This window comes from Vicia villosa, linkage group LG4 (assembly GCF_029867415.1).
Source record: "Vicia villosa cultivar HV-30 ecotype Madison, WI linkage group LG4, Vvil1.0, whole genome shotgun sequence".
Taxonomy (NCBI): Eukaryota; Viridiplantae; Streptophyta; class Magnoliopsida; order Fabales; family Fabaceae; genus Vicia; species Vicia villosa.
In genome coordinates, this window is record NC_081183.1 from 104935514 (window position 1) to 104955413 (window position 19900).

Consider the following 19900-nt stretch of genomic DNA (forward strand, 5'->3'; position numbering starts at 1 on the left):
CTCTCGGTCATATAAATTAATTTAAATGAGAGAGAAACAAGAGAGGGAGAGAGTAGGAGTTCCACCAAGCATCGGTTTTCATTGAGTTTTCAGACTTTTTACCAGTTTAATCATGGAAGGAGAGTGGTGCAGGGTAACAGGGAAGAGGAACAGAATGTTGGAGAGACCTAAATGGGACATTTTGAGGAAGGAGATTGTATCAAACAGGAGGAATGTTCTAACCATTTTCATTACAGATTTTGGGGAGAAATGGTGTGCTAGAGATCTATTCATAGATTTCAAAGATCTAGGCCTGATAGAAGAAATTGTGATTCCTCCAAAAAGAGATTGGCGCGGTCAAAGATTCGGGTTCGTAAGATTCATTAACGTTGCAGACGAGAAGAACTTGGAGACGAAAATGGATAATGTTTGGCTAGAGGGTTATAAACTAAGTGCAAATGTATCCAGAATAAAAAGGAAAGATATGAAGAAAAACAACAATCCAGCTATGCCAAAGATTAAAGAGCAGAACCTTCTAATCAAAAGGGCCAACTTCTCTGCAGATGTTACTAGAAACGTTACTCTGGACTCTAAGGTTGGTGGAGGAGCGGGTAATTCGAAATCTTACGCGGATATCATCAAAGGAGGCAAAGCGATGAGCCCTGTGGAGGAAAAAGAAGCCAATCAATCTTTTTTCTTTACAACCAACGAAACAGAGAAGTTTAGATTTAACAAAGCAATGGTTGGAGTCACAAGACGGGTCGGAGACGCTTATGCAGTGGCAGAAAGTTTATTGGAGGAAGGCATTTTCACCGTGTCGGCAACAGCTCTGGGTCCACGTCTTTGCCTTCTTGAGGAGAGTGCTGAAGGAGAGCTTGGAACGTTGATTCGTGAAGGGAGAGACTGGATAAACTTCTGGTTTGAAGATGTTCGGAGGTGGAAGACAACAGATGTTGAATGTGCAAGAATAGCGTCGGTGTCCATCTACGGTGTCCCCTGTTTCACCAGAAACGAAAGATTCTTGAATACTCTATTAGCTGATTTCGGAAAAATGTTGAATCCACAAATTATGAAGCAAAAGGAGAACCGATTGGACGTTTTCAGAGTGATGATTTACACTGATCACCTGGAATCCATAAGAAGCAGGGTTAGGGTTTGCATCGATGGGGGTTGGTTCAACATTCTCATCATAGAGGATCAGATCTGGGAATCGGGAGTTCCGGACGAAACCTTATCCTCTAACAACCCTTCGTCGGACGGGGAGAATTCGGTCTCTCACCAGGGATCTCACGGCGGCGATGAGGAGTCTCCGAGGCGCCGCGCGAACCAGTGCCACACACCTAGGAATCCGCACCACAACATTTATTATGATGTTGACAATGGAGAGGAAAACCTGCTAAAGGAAAACGAAGTTACTCGGAAAAGGAGAGAAAGAGCAGAAAACTTTAATTGCAAAGATATTTTGGGGGAGAAATCCTTTAGACTTTCAGACAAGATTAGTACCTCAGATCCTATTTCTGTGAAAACCCATCACAGTGTGAAGGAGGCGTTTCAAATTGAAGGAGTCAAAAGTCCATTAAACAAGGAAATTGAAATGGTGGGACCGGGTGGTTTGATTATCTCTAATAATCAAATTAATTTAATGTCACACGATGCTGATGAGGTGGAGGTGAGTAAAAACAAAAAGAAGGAAGTACAGATAGTGGGCGCTACTTTTCCTTGTGAGGAGAAAGAAAACGAGGTGGACCCCACGGTTATGGGAAATAAGACAAAACCGGAGGATATAACCTCAAAAGAAACATTAGAAGAGGTGGGCCCATTATCTCTAAAGGTGGGCCAACGAGAGAAAGAAATTGAGAGTTTTGTGGGAACAGATTGCATGCATGCAAGTTCGGTCTTAAACCCCCGAATACAACACAAAAACTCCAAAAATTTTGCTGTTCCTATCAAGAAAGCCGTTAAAAAATTCAAGAAGAAAGATCACGTGAACAAAGGAAATCAGACCCTATGCTTTGATGAGCATTGCCAAAGGGTGAAGAATTGCAAAAAGGAAAGAAAGAAAATTAGAGAGGTGCTGGATTTAGGGAAACAAGCAGAAAATTTCTTTTACCCAGTTGAGATTCGGCAAGAAGAAGGGAATGACTCTCTTATGATGGGAGTCTCTCCCCAAACCAACCAGAACAAACTTTTCATAAAGTCGAATTATTTGTCAGGAGGCTTACCTTTAACTTGTGAGTCAATTTCTAGTACTGATATTACAAACTGCAACAAAAGAATATCTACCAGAGTGATGAACAAGGCGGCGGAGGGGCTGTGGAATTCTATGGTTAAACTGGGCATCAAGAACATATCTTACAAATTTGATCCAATAGCAAAAGTAAAGGAAATGGAATTTAGGGACAGCAAACGGGATGCGGAGAAGACGGGGACCAATACTCGATCACCCCCATGATTATTTTTTCCTTAAACTTGAGAGGAGGAGGAAGTCGAGCCAAGAGGAAGAGAGTTGGCTATCACATTCAAAGAGGGGACGTTGATATTTGCTTCATTCAAGGGACAAAGCTAAGTGGCATAGAATGTAATATAGTAAAAGAAATGTGGGGAGATAACCAAGTGGAATGGTCGCATTTGGATGCCAACGGAGCGTCGGGAGGCATTCTAACGATGTGGAAAAAGGATTTCTTCAACTTAAACTTTAGTTTCCGAGGTGAGGGGTATCTAGGCCTTTGTGTGGAGAAGGAAGGAAAACTAATTTACTTTGTGAATGTTTACGCTTCTTGTGACTTAACCTCTAGGAAAAGAACTTGGGATAGGTTATGTGAGTTCAAAAACAATAATAGTAAAGGTTCTTGGTGCGTTGGAGGAGATTTCAATTCTGTCACCTCTTTAGAAGAAAGAATTGGGATATCTACTCGTAGCTATAGGAGGGAGATAACAAGCTTTAAAGAGTTTATAGAGGACATGGAGTTGGTGGACCTTCCGACTATAGGAGGAAAGTTTACTTGGATTAAAAGTAATGGCAAGAGTATGAGTAGGATCGATAGATTTCTGCTATCGGATTGTTTTGTTGAAGATTGGAAAGTAGAGAGCCAATATATTGGAGAGAGGGATGTGTCCGACCATGCTCCAATTTAGGTGAAAGACAATAGGAAGGATTGGGGTCCAAAACCTTTCAAGTTCAATAATATGTGGCTCAAACATGAGGATTTGGATACTTTTGTGGAGGAGGAGTGGAAGAAGATTGTTATCAAAGGAAGAGGTGATTATTGCTTGGTCGAAAAGTTGAAAACTCTAAAAAACCGGTTAACTTGGTGGAACAAGAATGTTTATGGGTGGATAGACCTCAAAATCAACAATGATGGGAAAAAGTTACACTCTTTAGATAACATGTTTGTTCATTTTGCAGGTAACGTTCCGGAAGATGTGGTAGCAAAAAGAATAAAAGTGGCGGAGGATTTTTGGGATAACATTAACAAGAGAGAAGGCATCCTTAGATTGAAGTCGAGACAACTTTGGCTTTCCGAAGGAGATGACAACACTCGTTACTTCCACAATTCTTTAAAGGATAGAAGAAGAAGAAGAAACTCTATTAGCTCTATTGACACATCGGAGGGAAGATTGGAAGGAGTAGATGAAATTAAAGAGTTCACCTTCAAGCATTTTGATAATTTCTTTAAGGAAGCAATTCCTACTAGGCCGGAGCCTAGAGGGATCAATTTTAACACACTATCTTCGGAAGACTCATTGGCTTTAGAGAAATCTTTCGAGGAAGATGAAGTGAAGGATGCTATTTGGTCGTGTGATGGAAACAAAAGCTCGGGGCCGGATGGATTCTCCTTGGAATTCTACAAAAAGTATTGGCATCTAGTTAAAGGAGACATCATGAAGTGTTGCAATGACTTCTATAGCAAAGGTACTCTTGTCAAATCCATAACTTCTTCTTTCCTTGCTCTCATCCCTAAAAAGAAGAATCCGCAAGACTTGTTTGAATATCGTCCTATTTGTTTGGTGGGGAGTATTTACAAGATTATTGCAAAGATTTTAGCGGCTAGAATGAGAGGTGTGGTGGATAAGTTGGTCTCTACCAACCAAACCGCCTTTGTTCCGGGAAGAAGCATGATGGACGGGGTTCTAATGGTTAATGAAATTTTTGACTGGGCAAAAAAGAAGAAGAAGGGGTGTTTAATTCTTAAAGTGGATTTCGAAAAGGCATACGACTCGATTTCATGGAATTATCTTAGGTGGATATTGGTGAGAATGGGATTTGGTAAAAGATGGATGAAATGGATGGAGTCTAGTATCTTTACCAATAACATGTTCGTGTTGGTTAATGGAAGCGCAACAAAAGAGTTCAAGGTTCAAAGAGGCTTACGACAAGGAGATCCCATATCTCCTTTCTTATTCGTTCTTGCTATGGAAGGTCTAACCGCTCTAACTAAGAAATCGGTGGAGGTGGTAGATTTTATGCCTTTCAAGTACGGTGTAAATGACTTTGTGGATATTTTACAATTTGCGGATGATACCATCATTCTAGGAGAACCTACTTATGATAATCTTTGGAGTATAAAAGTGTTGTTAAGAGGTTTTTAATTGGTTTCCGGATTGAAGATCAACTTCCATAAAAGTAATTTTTTTGGAACTCACATTGGAGAGTGGTACACAAAGTCGGCGACATCTTTTCTAGCTTGCAAAAAAGGATGCTTCCCGTTTAAATTCCTTGGTATTTGGGTGGGTGAAGGTGCATATAAGAAAAAGGTTTGGCAAGAGGTAATTGACAACATAAAATCAAGATTATCTAAGTGGAAGGGAAGGAACATATCCATTGGTGGGAGGATGACTCTAATTGGATCCGTGCTTAATGCTATCCCTATTTTTACTCTATCCTTTTATAAAGCTCCGAGTAAAACTCTCCATGCGATAAGAAGTCTCCTTAGCAATTTTTTATGGAGCGGGAATGTGAAATCAAGATGCATTCATTGGGTGAAGTGGGAGAATATTTGCAAGCCTAAAGGAAACGGAGGGTTAGGCATTAGAGATGTGGGAGAAATGAATAAATCTCTTCTTCTCAAGTGGAAATGGAGAATTCTAAAGGAGGATGAGGCAATATGGAGTAGATTCTTACGTTTGAGATATCAAAATCCGAAGATAAAAGTGTTAGCTTCTAACAAGGATCTTCTAACTCGGGATGATTCTAGATGGTGGAGAGACATTGTTCTTAATGATTACAAAGAGGATGATTTGGGTGAAGGGTTCAACGATTGGGTTAGATGAGAGTTCAAGAAAGGTGATAACATCCTTTTTTGGCATAGTTGTTGGTTGGACGATCAACCGCTTCGAGTTTGTTTTCCTCACTTGTTTGATCGTACAACCAATAAATTATGTGTGGTGAGCGACATTCTTAACTTGATCAATGGTGACATTTCGTGGAATTTGGAAGCCATCCTTGGGGTGGATGTCTTGAATTCTTTGGTTCCGAACACCTCCTCCACCACCTTATCCGCAACGGGCATGTATATTGGTGAAGAACTAAGGGATTTAAAAGAGCTTCTTCAAGGAGTAGCGTCGGACATATTGGAAAATGACGAATTTCATTGGAATCTAACTTCTAATGGAGATTTCTCGGTTTCTAGTGTCTCTCACTTGGTGTCTAATGCAAAAGATCAAGCTTGGCCAACTTCCATCATCAAGTTGTTGGATGTCGTTTGGAAGACAACCATTCCGACAAAGATCAAGATTTTCTCTTGGAGATTCCTCATCAATAGATTACCGTTAAAAGATCAACTTGTTAGTAGAGGTTTGTCAAATCTAACTTCCATGGATTGTCCTTTTTGTTCTAACCACCCAGAATCTTTGAATCACCTTTTCTATCAATGTCATGTAACAAAGGAGGTTTGGAAAAGAATTTACACACGGTTGGGGAATGAGGTTAATTTTTCTCAAGAGGAGTTCAAGAGCTTCGGGAGCATTCAAGAAAAGGTGAAAAATACCAACACTAAAGCTAAATTAAACACAATATGGTTAGCTTTAATTTGGTCTACTTGGAACATGAGAAATACAATCATTTTTGAAAGCGGTTCTTTTAGCCACGATGAGGTGATATCAAACATTTTGTTTCTTTCTTGGAGATGGATTAGCAATAGGGAATCTCCGCGTAGGATTAATTTTTATGAATGGTATAAATTACCATTACTTTGTAACAAAGCTATCTAGTGAATTATCGTTGTAAGGGTTGCACCCCTAGTGCGATTTCTTATATACAATTGCTCATTAAAAAAAAAGTTTGTGTTGAATAAAGAAACTTTATTTTAAAAATTGTGTAATAATTTTATTATAAGTCTATAATTATTTTTTTTAATTATTTTTTTAACACAAACTTTCTATCTATATTTTTTTAACATGCATAAGTTAACATTATTGTATTAATAATAATGAATTTAACTTGACTTTGACACTATAGTATAATTAACCGTTGTATTTGTTTGAACAGAAATCATAAATCAACACAAAAAACAACTACAACTTATGATAAGGTTATTGATATTTTTAATATTGTTTGTTCCATCTTAAAAAGCATGCAAAAGCTGAATTTAACTTAATTGCTTTTGCCTAGCATCTCTATAGTGTGAATTACATAGACTAATAAGAACATAAGTTGGAAACACGTAAGTGAAGATTATTTAAATATCAAAGCCAAATTTAATACATAAACATAATAAGATAGGATAAGATGCTTTGGTTCCCTTAGGTTACATGAACACCAAGAAAATCAAAGAGTAACTAGATGGATAGATGGATGACATGTCTAAAGATACTTAAACATAATAAGTATCGACATTTTTCTCTCTTATTCTGGTATACAGCCATCATAAAGTTGGCTGTAGAGGATCAAAGTTCACTCTTATTCATTACACATACATTCATTATTGTTTAATTCTGTAACACGGCATTCAAAGCTGCCGAGACAGATTCGGCTATTGCTTCGGAAACTTGTGTCACAAATCGAAGAGCAGATTTTTGAACATACTTTTTTATCCGATTGCTGTAATCATTTGTAACATCATTAAACCTGTCCCAAAGCATAACTCCTCCATAATTTGGAGTATCTTTAATGAAAGGAAGAACCTTAGTAATGAGTTCGTCTGGTGTTATATAACCACCACTTGGAGCTGCACTAGGTGATGCTGGTAATCCCAAGAAAACAGTATTATTTGGTAGAACCAACGATGTCCAATCATGCCATGATCGTAACAGCAATGTAGCATCAGATCTCGCACTATCAAACTGACATGGAGGGTTGTTGTAGAATTGAACAAATATATAATCAAACAAGCCAGTTCTGATAGCTTTGTCTAGATAGTAATCTGGTAGAAAACATTGTGGGGCAGCAGACAAGTAAAAGTACCTGTTTTGTTGTCTTATGTTGTCAAGATTTCTAGCAAGGTCATCCCAATAAAGATTTGTACCTCCTTCAATATCAAAATCAATACCGTCTAAGGTAACACGTCCAAGTGGACCCAATCGACCACTAAGGAAGTTAGCATAGAGATAATCACTAACTTCTTTAGCATCATTTGGTGAGCTAAGAGAGTAGGGTCCAATAGCACCTCCAAGGGAAAGTAAAACTTTGATGCCCTTTTGTTGACAATATGTTATTTCGGGTTCGAGTTTTGTGCATGGACTCCAGTCACCGCAATGACCGGCAAAGTTCCAACTTGGAGGTCTTCCTGATCCAAAGACATTGAGGAAAGCTAAGAGCACAATCTTGTAGTTACCAGTGTCACATGTTGATGACAGTGTGCCATCTCCATTGTTTTGACCCCAGTAGATGGCAATGCCGGCATCATCACTTGATGATGCTTTGACAGTGAATGAGGATATTGTTAAGACTAACAAAAGGATCAGTGTTTGCATTTTGGAACTCATAATGTGCTTTTTGTGTTTAGCTGGGATGATTACTGTAGATCCATTGATTAACCCTTTTATAGAGTTCTTATGCTAAGGTTGTGCAAAGTTTTAAAAAACGTGTTACCTTATCATAAAAAAACCGGCCGACATACTATCAAAATAAATACATACTGGTAAATATTTTTAAACTCTTAAAATTCAACTTCAGTACATCGAGTAGAATTTTGGGTCAATCACGTTTGGACGTGTGGCAAAAATGAGGATAAAGTGAACACATGTGGTACTTTGATTGGTTATTCTAAATTCTTAAGAGTGATATTTAGGTTTTGCACTTATCCAAAAAAGATTTTACTCACGTTTGGTCCCTAGCTTCGAGTCGGCAATAGAGACGTTCACATGCAATAATAGTTTATGCTCCGCATTTTCGTTGAGTTTTTAAATGATAAAGAAAAAGTTACGTAGTATCACTTTGAAACATGATTTTTTAAATAATTTTAATGAAGTGATTAACCAATATCAGTTATTGATGAATTGTAGGAATGATTTTCATCATGAACCCTAACTAAAATAATTATTTGATTAAAAGGTGTAACATATCTTAATTTTATATATTTATAATTAGAAAATTCTTTGCTCACCTTCCAACCTTCTAGGTCACCTCTGTGAAAAATCACATATACCCTTGATTTTGGAAATGCATTTCTGAAATGCAAGAAAAAAGTGTCTTCGGAGATGCATCTTCGAAAGTGCCTTTTTTTTTTCAAAATTTGTCTTATTTCGGAAATGCATTCCCGAAAACAGCATTTCGGAAGTTCCTTTCCGAAATACTGCGCGTTTTGCAGATTTAGCAAAATAGCCCCCCTCCCCCATTCACTTTACCCTAATCTTCTTCCAAACTCAGTCTCTCTTCAAGTTTTCTGCAAAAGCAAGTGTGAAGTATTAGAGATTGCCAAAATCTTCTTCCAATCTCAACCTAAATCATCTCAAACTCTATTAGTGGTAAGTTTATCAATTTTTTTCAATTTTTAGATCCATTATTCATATCTCTATTAGGGTGTTTAGAAATTGCAAAAATCACATTAAGGTAGGTTGGTACTGCTATTTAGCTTGTTTACAATGAATAGAAGTAGTTTTGATTTAGGGTTTTGGGGTCTGCCATGGAAGTTGCAGAAAACTTCATCGCAGGGGTGTTTCGGAAGTTCATTTCCGAAAACACCACCATTCCCAGTTTCGGAAATAAACTTCCGAAGTGTATCAGAAATGCAATTTTTTTTAGTTTTTTCTGTTGTCCCGCATATTAATCGATTTCAATTGTTTTTAGGAACATGTCAGGCAACCAAGCACGCATCAGACAGGGTAGAGAGACCCAGACTGCGTCGGCTAGACGCGAGCGGGCGGCGGCGCAGCTGGCGTCAATGCAGGGACGGGAGCATGGCCGGGGACGACGTGTGCGAGTTCCCGTGGAGATGGACGAGGGTACCTCTACATCTGGATCGAAGAGTCGTCTGGCTCGGGTATCTTCTTCCCGCCAGTGAGAGGAGGAGGAGGTGGAGGAGGAAGAGGAGGAGGAGGCAGTGACATACCACGAGGCGGAGGAGGTACCGGATGTTGACCCTCCACACAAGGAGGAGGAGCAGGAGGAGGGCTACCCGGGAGGGCCAGTGACACTTCCGTGTTGCTTACCTACCACGAGCACGTCGCTCGGCGTATCTGGGAGGGAGAGGTATTTTTTATAATTTGCCCGACTATATTATTAAACCATTTATAATTTAGCCATTTATTCAATATTTTCTTAATGATCTATTTAACATACTTTTTTATTTGTTTTTTTTGTAACAGGAGAGAGAGCCTTTGAAAATGGTGAACCACTTCCGGAAGGTTTTCAGTCTGTTTAAACCAACTGCTGAGTGGTTTAACAACGCGGTGAGAGCTTCAGGGCTTAGTGGGCTCTGCATGACGGGGTATACTACCATCAGCCACGGCATGCAGGGGGCCTTTGTGGAGCGGTGGCACAGGGAGACGTCTTCTTTCCACTTACCGGTTGGGGAGATGACGATCACCTTGCATGATGTGCAGTGTCTTCTCCACCTGCCGATCAGGGGGGCGCTGTAGCACCACTCCTGGATCCAGAGGATTGAAGCCAGTCAGTGGATGACGCTCTATTTGGGTATGGAGCCCGAAGTTGCTGACTATGAGTGCATCACGACATTTGGGCCTCATATCCGGTTCACCACACTGAGCATTTATTTCGAGCACCACCTGGTGGCGGCGGCCGAGGCCGAGGATGCGGATGACGACCTATTTACACATTATCACCGTGGCTGTGTTCTCCGATGCTGGCACATGTTTGTGGTAGGCGTTGCAATCTTTGTGGACAAGAGTGCAAGGTACGTCGACGTGACCTACCTCCGCTACTTCATGGACTTGACTACCGTTCACCAGTGGAACTGGGGGGCAGCTACTCTAGCATACCTATACCAGAAGCTGAATGAGGCCTCCAACTGGAGGACAAGGCATTTGACCGAATCCTGCACACTACTTACGGTAAGTTTCATTTTAATTGTTTCGTATTTATTTATGTTTCATATTTATTTTTAATACATTATCGTGTTTGTGTTTCAGAGCTGGATCATCTCTTACTTCTCCCACATCCACGACTTCCACATTAATCATGAGTACGATGACGCCATGACCAGGGCCGCCAGATACGTTCTCTAGAGGGGGAACAATGCAGTGAGACCATACAGTAGGTACCTCGACCGTACGATGCACGATGACGTCACTTGGAGGCCATTCAGCGACTACACTCATGTTGTCCCCTTTGACGACATATCTTTATATTCTGGCTGGTTGGCATGCGGGACCAGCACCATGGTGCGGTATCTCCCTGAGCGGTGCATGCGACAGTTTGAGTATGTGCAGATGATACCCAAGTCACCTTTTGAGGATGCTCCCGACACGGTGACCCGAGTGCAGCTCACTGGCATATTTGAGGATTGGGAGCGTCATGTGGTACCGGAGGAGCATCGTCGCATTCGGGTTACCCAGGACTGGCACAGTGTGGAGGGGTATGTCACTTGGTTCTATCGGGTGTCACATCCTCTGCTGAGACCCGACGCTCCCGGCGCTCCTAGGCCAGCACACGAGGAGATCCTGGAGAACCAGCAGGGCGAGGATGACCATGCTATTGATCTCCTGCCGATCTGCCAGTGGATAGAGATGCTTGGGCGGGACGCGTTGGATCGAGGTGTCGTTCATCAGGGCGGTCCAGAGGCAGTCACCGTGATGGAGATGATCGTCACTGATGCGGGCCGTGCGGCGGCATACAGGCGGCAGAGGAGGTCCAAGGGAGAGAGGGTTAGGCATATCCAGTAGGGGTCCGGGTTTTTTTTTTTGTTTTCGGATTGTATCTCTCGCACACTATTACTATTTGGATCGACTTGTATATATTATTTGGATTTGATTTATCATATTAGTATTTTCTGTTTATATGTCGCTTATTTTATTTTTAACATGCATAAGTTAACATTATTGTATTAATAATAATGAATTTAACTTGACTTTGACACTATAGTATAATTAACCGTTGTATTTGTTTGAACAGAAATCATAAATCAACACAAAAAACAACTACAACTTATGATAAGGTTATTGATATTTTTAATATTGTTTGTTCCATCTTAAAAAGCATGCAAAAGCTGAATTTAACTTAATTGCTTTTGCCTAGCATCTCTATAGTGTGAATTACATAGACTAATAAGAACATAAGTTGGAAACACGTAAGTGAAGATTATTTAAATATCAAAGCCAAATTTAATACATAAACATAATAAGATAGGATAAGATGCTTTGGTTCCCTTAGGTTACATGAACACCAAGAAAATCAAAGAGTAACTAGATGGATAGATGGATGACATGTCTAAAGATACTTAAACATAATAAGTATCGACATTTTTCTCTCTTATTCTGGTATACAGCCATCATAAAGTTGGCTGTAGAGGATCAAAGTTCACTCTTATTCATTACACATACATTCATTATTGTTTAATTCTGTAACACGGCATTCAAAGCTGCCGAGACAGATTCGGCTATTGCTTCGGAAACTTGTGTCACAAATCGAAGAGCAGATTTTTGAACATACTTTTTTATCCGATTGCTGTAATCATTTGTAACATCATTAAACCTGTCCCAAAGCATAACTCCTCCATAATTTGGAGTATCTTTAATGAAAGGAAGAACCTTAGTAATGAGTTCGTCTGGTGTTATATAACCACCACTTGGAGCTGCACTAGGTGATGCTGGTAATCCCAAGAAAACAGTATTATTTGGTAGAACCAACGATGTCCAATCATGCCATGATCGTAACAGCAATGTAGCATCAGATCTCGCACTATCAAACTGACATGGAGGGTTGTTGTAGAATTGAACAAATATATAATCAAACAAGCCAGTTCTGATAGCTTTGTCTAGATAGTAATCTGGTAGAAAACATTGTGGGGCAGCAGACAAGTAAAAGTACCTGTTTTGTTGTCTTATGTTGTCAAGATTTCTAGCAAGGTCATCCCAATAAAGATTTGTACCTCCTTCAATATCAAAATCAATACCGTCTAAGGTAACACGTCCAAGTGGACCCAATCGACCACTAAGGAAGTTAGCATAGAGATAATCACTAACTTCTTTAGCATCATTTGGTGAGCTAAGAGAGTAGGGTCCAATAGCACCTCCAAGGGAAAGTAAAACTTTGATGCCCTTTTGTTGACAATATGTTATTTCGGGTTCGAGTTTTGTGCATGGACTCCAGTCACCGCAATGACCGGCAAAGTTCCAACTTGGAGGTCTTCCTGATCCAAAGACATTGAGGAAAGCTAAGAGCACAATCTTGTAGTTACCAGTGTCACATGTTGATGACAGTGTGCCATCTCCATTGTTTTGACCCCAGTAGATGGCAATGCCGGCATCATCACTTGATGATGCTTTGACAGTGAATGAGGAGGATATTGTTAAGACTAACAAAAGGATGAGTGTATGCATTTTGGAACTCATAATGTGCGTTTTGTGTTTAGCTGGGATGATTACTGTAGATCCATTGAGTAGCCCTTTTATAGAGTTCTTATGCTAAGGTTGTGCAAAGTTTTAAAAAACGTGTTCCCTTATCATGAAAAAACCGGCCGACATACTATCAAAATAAATAGATACTGGTAAATATTTTTAAACTCTTAAAATTCAACTTCAGTACATCGAGTAGAATTTTGGGTCAATCACGTTTGGACGTGTGGCAAGAATAAGGATAAAGTGAACACATGTGGTACTTTGATTGGTTATTCTAAATTCTAAGAGTGATATTTAGGTTTTGCACTTGTCCAAAAAAAATTTTACTCACGTTTGGTCTCTAGCTTCGAGTCGGCAATAGAGACGTTCACATGCAATAATAGAGCAATTCTTGCATGGACACGGTCATAAATCTATATTCTTAAGTACAACCAATAAGAAGCAAGTAATTTTTAATTTATTTTTATTTTAATTTTGTTTTTAATTTGATTCATGGGGTGGTTGAGATTATGAAGGAGAGAGAAAATTCTTAATTTATTTTTTAATTAATTAAAATTATGTGATTGGTTGTGTGTAAAACAAATTCTTAGGTCTGTGTCCACCTAAGAATTTTCCCAATAATAGTTTATGCTCCGCATTTTACACGTTGAGTTTTTAAATGATAAAGAAAAAGTTATGTAGTATCATTTTGAAACATGATTTTTTAAATAATTTTAATTTTATTGAAGTGATTAATCAATATCAGTTATTGATGAATTGTAGGAATGATTTTGATGATGAACCCTAACTAAAATAATTATTGATTAAAAGGTGTAACATATCTTAATTTTATATATTTATAATTTAGGTTGAATTATTTTTTACAAATTCTTTAATATCCTTTAATTTTAATGGCTATCGATCTTCTTAGGATGTGTTTGTTTCGGTGCTAGAAAAAAGATTCCTGAGAACATGAGGTTAGAAATAGTTATTTCTTCGTTTGGTTTTGGTAGATGAGAAAGAAAAAAAAAGTGCCTTGAAATAAATTATACCCAAAATATAAGTTATTCATAAAATTTTAACTATTTATTCCTATAAAGTTTGGTTGCTCCAGTCTATATGTGCAACAGAGAAATCACACTAAATGATTAATCGGTCTCCGGCAACGGCGCCAAAAATTTGATCGGGATACTTTATAAGTTATCGGGATACTAACTGCAAGTATACAATTTAGTCGTTTTAGCTCTAAAAGATATCGAACACATAGAGACTGAGGATCAATATAGTACGATCTTATGAAATATTAATTAACTGCAAGTATACAATCTAGTCGTTTTAGCTCTAAAAATTAGATATGATTTTAATTAAATATTAGGATTTTAAGATACCGGTATTGATCCGCTGTCGCACGCGGGTCAAAAACGAGTTAATTTGCAAAATTGTAGTAACGACAGTAACGGTAACTCGAATATCGTCTCACAAGGATTCTTGAATTTACTAACCAAAATCGAAATTGGGGGGGGGGGGGGGGGGGGTTGCATGGCGTCTGATTAGGTGTCCTTCCCAAGGGCATTTCTATGGATAAGGAGATTTCAGCAACGGGTTCTACCAAGTGACTCAGAATTGTCAGCCCCCTCTAAAGCACCCTCGAACATGGTACATGCATACCACGCAATGATACTTTAGGAAGAAACCTATCTGAGCTGTAGTATCGGGTAGCGACCATAACTTGGCATGCACCAAGAATAGCCCTCCCACTACGTTCCTAAAAGTCAAGATGGGTTAAAGGTGACTAAAGATCCTTGAGCTCCGACGCACCCAAAGATACATGCATAAACCTCTCTCATGCAAAAGAGGTACACAATAACCAGTGGAGGCCTAACTCAAGCGCGAACTTCATTTTGACCAACCCCAAGCATGCACAAGGGGGGTCTCCATGACTATGCCGCTCCTAATCTTAGGTGTTCTTGAATCCGGGAATAGGATTCGTCCTTCATTTTTCCCAAAACAGCCCTGAAAAAATAAAACAAGCAAAATAAACAATAGAAAACATTTAAGTGATTCCTAAACTTTTAAGGTAACCCCTCTTTTAATCGAAAATTCCCCAGCAGAGTCGCCAGTTCTGTAATACGGTGAACTGACTTTATATCGAAATGTCGCGGTTAAGCATGAGTCGCCACCGACTTTTATTTTATCCAAACAAGTTAGAAAGGCTAAAAGAAACAGGAAAAACCTTTTAAATAAAATAGGGTTCGGGGGGTAATTATGCAAAGGGAAGGTGTAAGGCACCCTTTGCATCCATGGTTTTCCATGGGCTCTTAATTGCTTTGCTCTTTGTTTGAAAAGAAATGTAGAAGAAAAAGAATAGAGACTTTAGCTCGTAAATGAGCGTAGCCCTTTTGAAGGATTATGAGAAAGAATATAAAAATTTTAGAGCAAGGCAAAGCAATTGGGGGCAATTACCTTAAACTTAGATGATAGGTTTCTTTTAGACTTTCAGGATGAAAGGGTCTATCCTTGCCATAAGTGGGCAGGAAGCCTTTCGTTTGGATGTAAACGGGTCATCGCATTATCGTCCGCCATAAGACTGACCCATGCCGTAGAGAGGCAGGTAGTCTAAGGGGAAGGATCAGAATAGCCTTTTTCGTAGGCAACCAGGGGATACCTCAGCCTTTTCGTAGGCAACTTCCGAGGGTCGAGATCATGTATATCGAAGGCAGCATCATTAAGGACCATGACATTAATCGAGGCAACATGGCTGAGGTATCCTCGTATTCGAGGGACTGGCTATTCTACAAAAAAAACACAAGGCAACAAGGCAACAAGGTAACAGGCAACAGGCAACAGGCAACAGGCAACATAGAGGTTTACCCAAAAGTGTGCGTGTGTGCATCAATCACGTGATCATTTTCAATTATATTATCATATAATTAGGTGATTCTAATTCAATTCAGAGTTACACTCCCTAAAATTACTAACGACAGCAATATAGACAGTATAATTAAGGCAATATGGGGAAGGGAAATTGCAACCAGCGGAGGAGAGGGGAATTGAAACCAGCGGGATTAAAGCAAATGGGTTTGAAACAAGTAATAATATAACTGAGATTAGGGTTTAGGGTTACCGATACTCGACGCTTTGGCAATTGACAAACCCTGAAAAGGTGGAAAAAATAGCAAACAAAAAACGGGGTGAGTGCATTATCGGTTCGGAGGCGGACATTGCTAACCCTAATAAAAAATAAATATAAAGAAATTAATAATAAATAAACAAATAAAAGGCACTTAGCTTTGCACTTGAATTTGATCTGACATGGTTGGCGGTCGGAGGAAACCTCAGGGTTAACCCTGAAGAATGGCAAGGGTAGAAAAATAGATGGAGTGAATGTATGCACAGTTCAAAAAATATAAGGGCAAACCCTAAAATCAAAGTAAACAAAATAGACTTTTTTTTTAAAATAAATTAAGTACTTAGCTTTTTGAAGGGTGTGACGCGTAGTCGGAAGGCGTTTGAAAAGTAACCTCATGATCCTGTGTGGCACTCGTGGGAGGTACATGGTAGATACGCAGCCTTTGGAGCGTAGGATGAATCCATCTGAAGATCTGACGGCCACGAGAACGCCCGTACATGATATGCCATGCGTCTTAATTCACCGGATCCTTGAGCTTACCAGATGCGCGCGCGCGTTTTTTCGTTTGAATGGACCAATCACTGCGTGCCACGCAGTCGTCCCCTTCCTTGCGTCCGTCGTCTTAGGCTATCAGGATTTTACCTACGGACGAACAGCCATAGCTATAGCACCTGCAATTACGAATACCACAAAACGTACCCAAAAATATTTCGCGACCACTTTGTCATGTTCGTCTCAACCTCGTGAACAAGGTAGTACCTGTTATTTGTCCTAACAAGAGAAACCCTAATCGAAGGTGTCAAACCCTAGTAATGGCAGAATACTCAGCATAAAATATAAAAGCAATTAACTCTCCAGAATTGATCACAGCATCACATTAAACGCAAACACGCAAACAAAGCCAATTAATTATGCATGGATGATTGAATTCGATGCAAAGTTTAAAAGGCTCAAAAACGGACTTACAGTGGGGAGTTCTTGAGGCTTTTACGTTCGAGAACAATCTGAAATCACTCAATGATAGTCCAGGAGCGTTTTTGGATTGATCAAATGCCTCGAATTGGCTTGTAGTCAAAAATCAAGTTTGAGATTTTTCTTGAATCTTTGCACTCGGGTTTGGAGCTCTTGGAGGCAGAATTCTGTAACCCTTGGGGTCTGCACTTGTTACCTTTATATAATAGAATAGTTTAGGTCAACAAATATGTAGCAAATCTCTTTAAATCTTTGATTCCTATCTTGAGAAATTTGATTGGAAAATTTGTTTTGAAAGCTTCTAATTATGGCCAAAATCGATTCACTTTTCTCTCAATCACCTATGCACGAAATTACATTGATTTTGGAGTATATTTGAGGAATAAAATAGACCCAAATCATATCTTTTATAATATATTTGATTTTATTCTAATTTATATGATTTTAATTCTTTTTAATTAGAATAAAAAATCAAAATAAATCAAATTAATCATATATTTTTATGGCAAAGAGATTTTGGGCTCTTGGATACTTGGGGACCAAGATTGAAGCAAAATAATTAGGGCCCACTTGCAAAAAGTTTCAAGTTTCTTCACATTTTCCCTCCAAAATGACCCAACTTTAACAAGGCATATCTCTCTCAATTTTTGAGGTATGTAAGTGTTCTAGGAATTTTTAGAAACCTTAGAGAGTCCTCTAACCAATGTCTTTGGTCTCATATCAAAATTATTTTCCATGCTCCTTGTGTGTCCTTTTGAAAAAAATGACTTTTTGTTAACTTTTGAAAAAGGACCTATAATGTTTTGGTCCATATCTCTCAAATGAAGCATTTTTAGACTTGGAATGTGAGGCACAATTTTGTAGAGAATCAAATTTCCTTCAAAATGAGCTTTGGATGTAAAATTTCTGATGTTCCATGTGAGAGTTATGGCTGGTCAAAGTTCAGTTGACTTTTCCTATACAAAACCCTAATTTAGAAACTTTTTGATTTGTTGATTTTTGATCTTTCCTTGATGAACCATGATCAATTCTTGATCAAATGGTGAATGATACTTCAATATGAGGATCTTGACAAAAAGTCAGGAGTTTTGACTTTACTTTGACCATAGTTGACTTTTAGGTTAACTTAGTCGACTGTTGACTTTCTGAACAATTGAGTGTGAGATGAGACTTGATACTTGTCATGGAGATGATGTGGGATATATTGAGCCATATGAGATGCCTTGGAGCCATTGATTCACTGATTTTCATTTGAATAAGTCAAACCCTAGTTTCAGAGCCTTGTATAGGAGAGTGTGTCTATGAGCTTTGTGTATTGATTTGAATTTGTATAAGAGAAATAGTGTGGGCAAATTTTGGGGTATGACAGCTGCCCCTGTTCAATTTTCTTAAACCTGAAGATGTAGAGTGGTTTGTATGCCAGTCGGAATCTGAAGGTAGAAGAGGATTGAACACTAGAATACCAAGAAATTTGCCTTTGTCGGGGATGAGCTTGAGGATGCCATCCAGTGTAACGCTTGGGAAAATAAGTATATACTTAATTTGGACGTTTGTGACATCTATTGGAATTATACCGTTTTTGGAGTTGTTTCAGTCGGTATTAGTTCGGGATGGCGGACTAATATTTAATTGAAGGTTTTCATATTTTTTGGTACCGGAAATATTAGTAAGGTAATATTCCGCGTTTTGGGGCGTTTGAACGATATTTGAGCGTAGGGGCATTTTGGTCATTTCCGCGAGGAAGATATTTTCTTTATAAAGGAAAAAGATAGAAAGAAAAAGAAAGGAAAGAAAAAGGAAAGAAAGAAGAGAAGGAAGAGAAGAGAGAAAGAAGAAGAGGAAAAGAAGGAAAAAGTGTAGATTGGTGGATTCTCGACCGATTCGAGTTCCGATCGTTGCTATAGCAAGGTAAGGGGGTGAATCTAATTTATCTTGGATGTATGATTCTTATAGTCTTGTTCTTGTTCTTGTCCTTCTTGTTCCAATTTCCACAATTTTCTTGTGTGTTCTTTGTTTGATCTAAGTTTGTTTGAGAATGATTGTATGATGAATAAATGATATCCTTGTTGTGTTGTGGTGATTGATCATGCTTTCTTTTCCATTTCTATGGCTTGATTGAGTTTGGGTAAAAAGTTAGGTTTTGGGATAGATTGGTGAATTAACCATGGAAAGTGTGATAATAGGTTGTTTCTATGGTTTGTATGTGTTGTATTGGTGTTGTAATGATGTTTTGGAGTGGTTTTGGTGGGTATAGGGGGCCTGGAACAGTTCTGGTGCGTTCTGGTTTTTTCTGGGTTTACGCAGGTCTGCTGAGCGGAGGTGGGTCCGCTGAGCGGAGGTCCTGTTGCAGAAAATTCTCTGCCGAGGTCCGCTGAGCGGAGCTGAAGCGGATGACAGCTTTTTCTATTTTTCCAAAACTTTGGAACTTCGTAACTCTTGAACCGTAACTCCGATTTTGTCGCCGTTCGAAGCGTTGGAAAGCTAACGCAATGAACTATATTATTATCTAATTACATGATTCATAGGATGAAGTATTCCATTATTTTTATTAGGATCAAGTGATGAGTTGTGTAGAATGTTTAATTATCCAAACTTTGAAACCTTGTAACATTTGATCCTTAGCTCCGTTTCGTACGCCGTTCGAAGTGTTAGGAAGCTAGTCGGATGTTCTATATGATAGTATAGGCTTGGTTAGCTTGTTATTGATTGGTTATGAGGTGTTGTTGATGAAAACACATAATTGTTTATATGCGCGATATGATTGGTAAATAATCATAGTGCTTGGTTGTAATTGTTAATGATGTAGGATGTAGTAGTGGTTGGTTGATTTTCATAAATGGTTTTGTGAACTAGTGCATGATAAATCATAATGATGTGTTGTGTGAA

At 38.9% G+C, this 19900-nt stretch overlaps 3 protein-coding genes across 3 annotated transcripts; 1 reads left to right on the forward strand and 2 right to left on the reverse strand.

Moving 5' to 3' along the window:
* The first annotated feature begins 2427 nt into the window (after positions 1–2427).
* Positions 2428–3114, forward strand: LOC131597610 (uncharacterized). Its single transcript, XM_058870298.1, has one exon. The coding sequence runs from the start codon at positions 2428–2430 to the stop codon at positions 3112–3114; it is 687 nt and encodes a 228-aa protein (XP_058726281.1).
* Positions 3115–6631: 3517 nt separating this feature from the next.
* On the reverse strand, positions 6632–8018 carry LOC131599417 (acidic endochitinase-like). The gene has a single exon (XM_058871773.1). The coding sequence runs from the start codon at positions 7900–7902 to the stop codon at positions 6907–6909; it is 996 nt and encodes a 331-aa protein (XP_058727756.1). The 5' UTR covers positions 7903–8018; the 3' UTR covers positions 6632–6906.
* Positions 8019–11653: 3635 nt separating this feature from the next.
* LOC131599418 (acidic endochitinase-like) lies at positions 11654–13002 on the reverse strand. Its single transcript, XM_058871774.1, has one exon. It carries the CDS (start codon positions 12925–12927, stop codon positions 11929–11931), a length of 999 nt encoding a protein of 332 aa, XP_058727757.1. The 5' UTR covers positions 12928–13002; the 3' UTR covers positions 11654–11928.
* Between the last annotated feature and the right edge of the window lie 6898 nt (positions 13003–19900).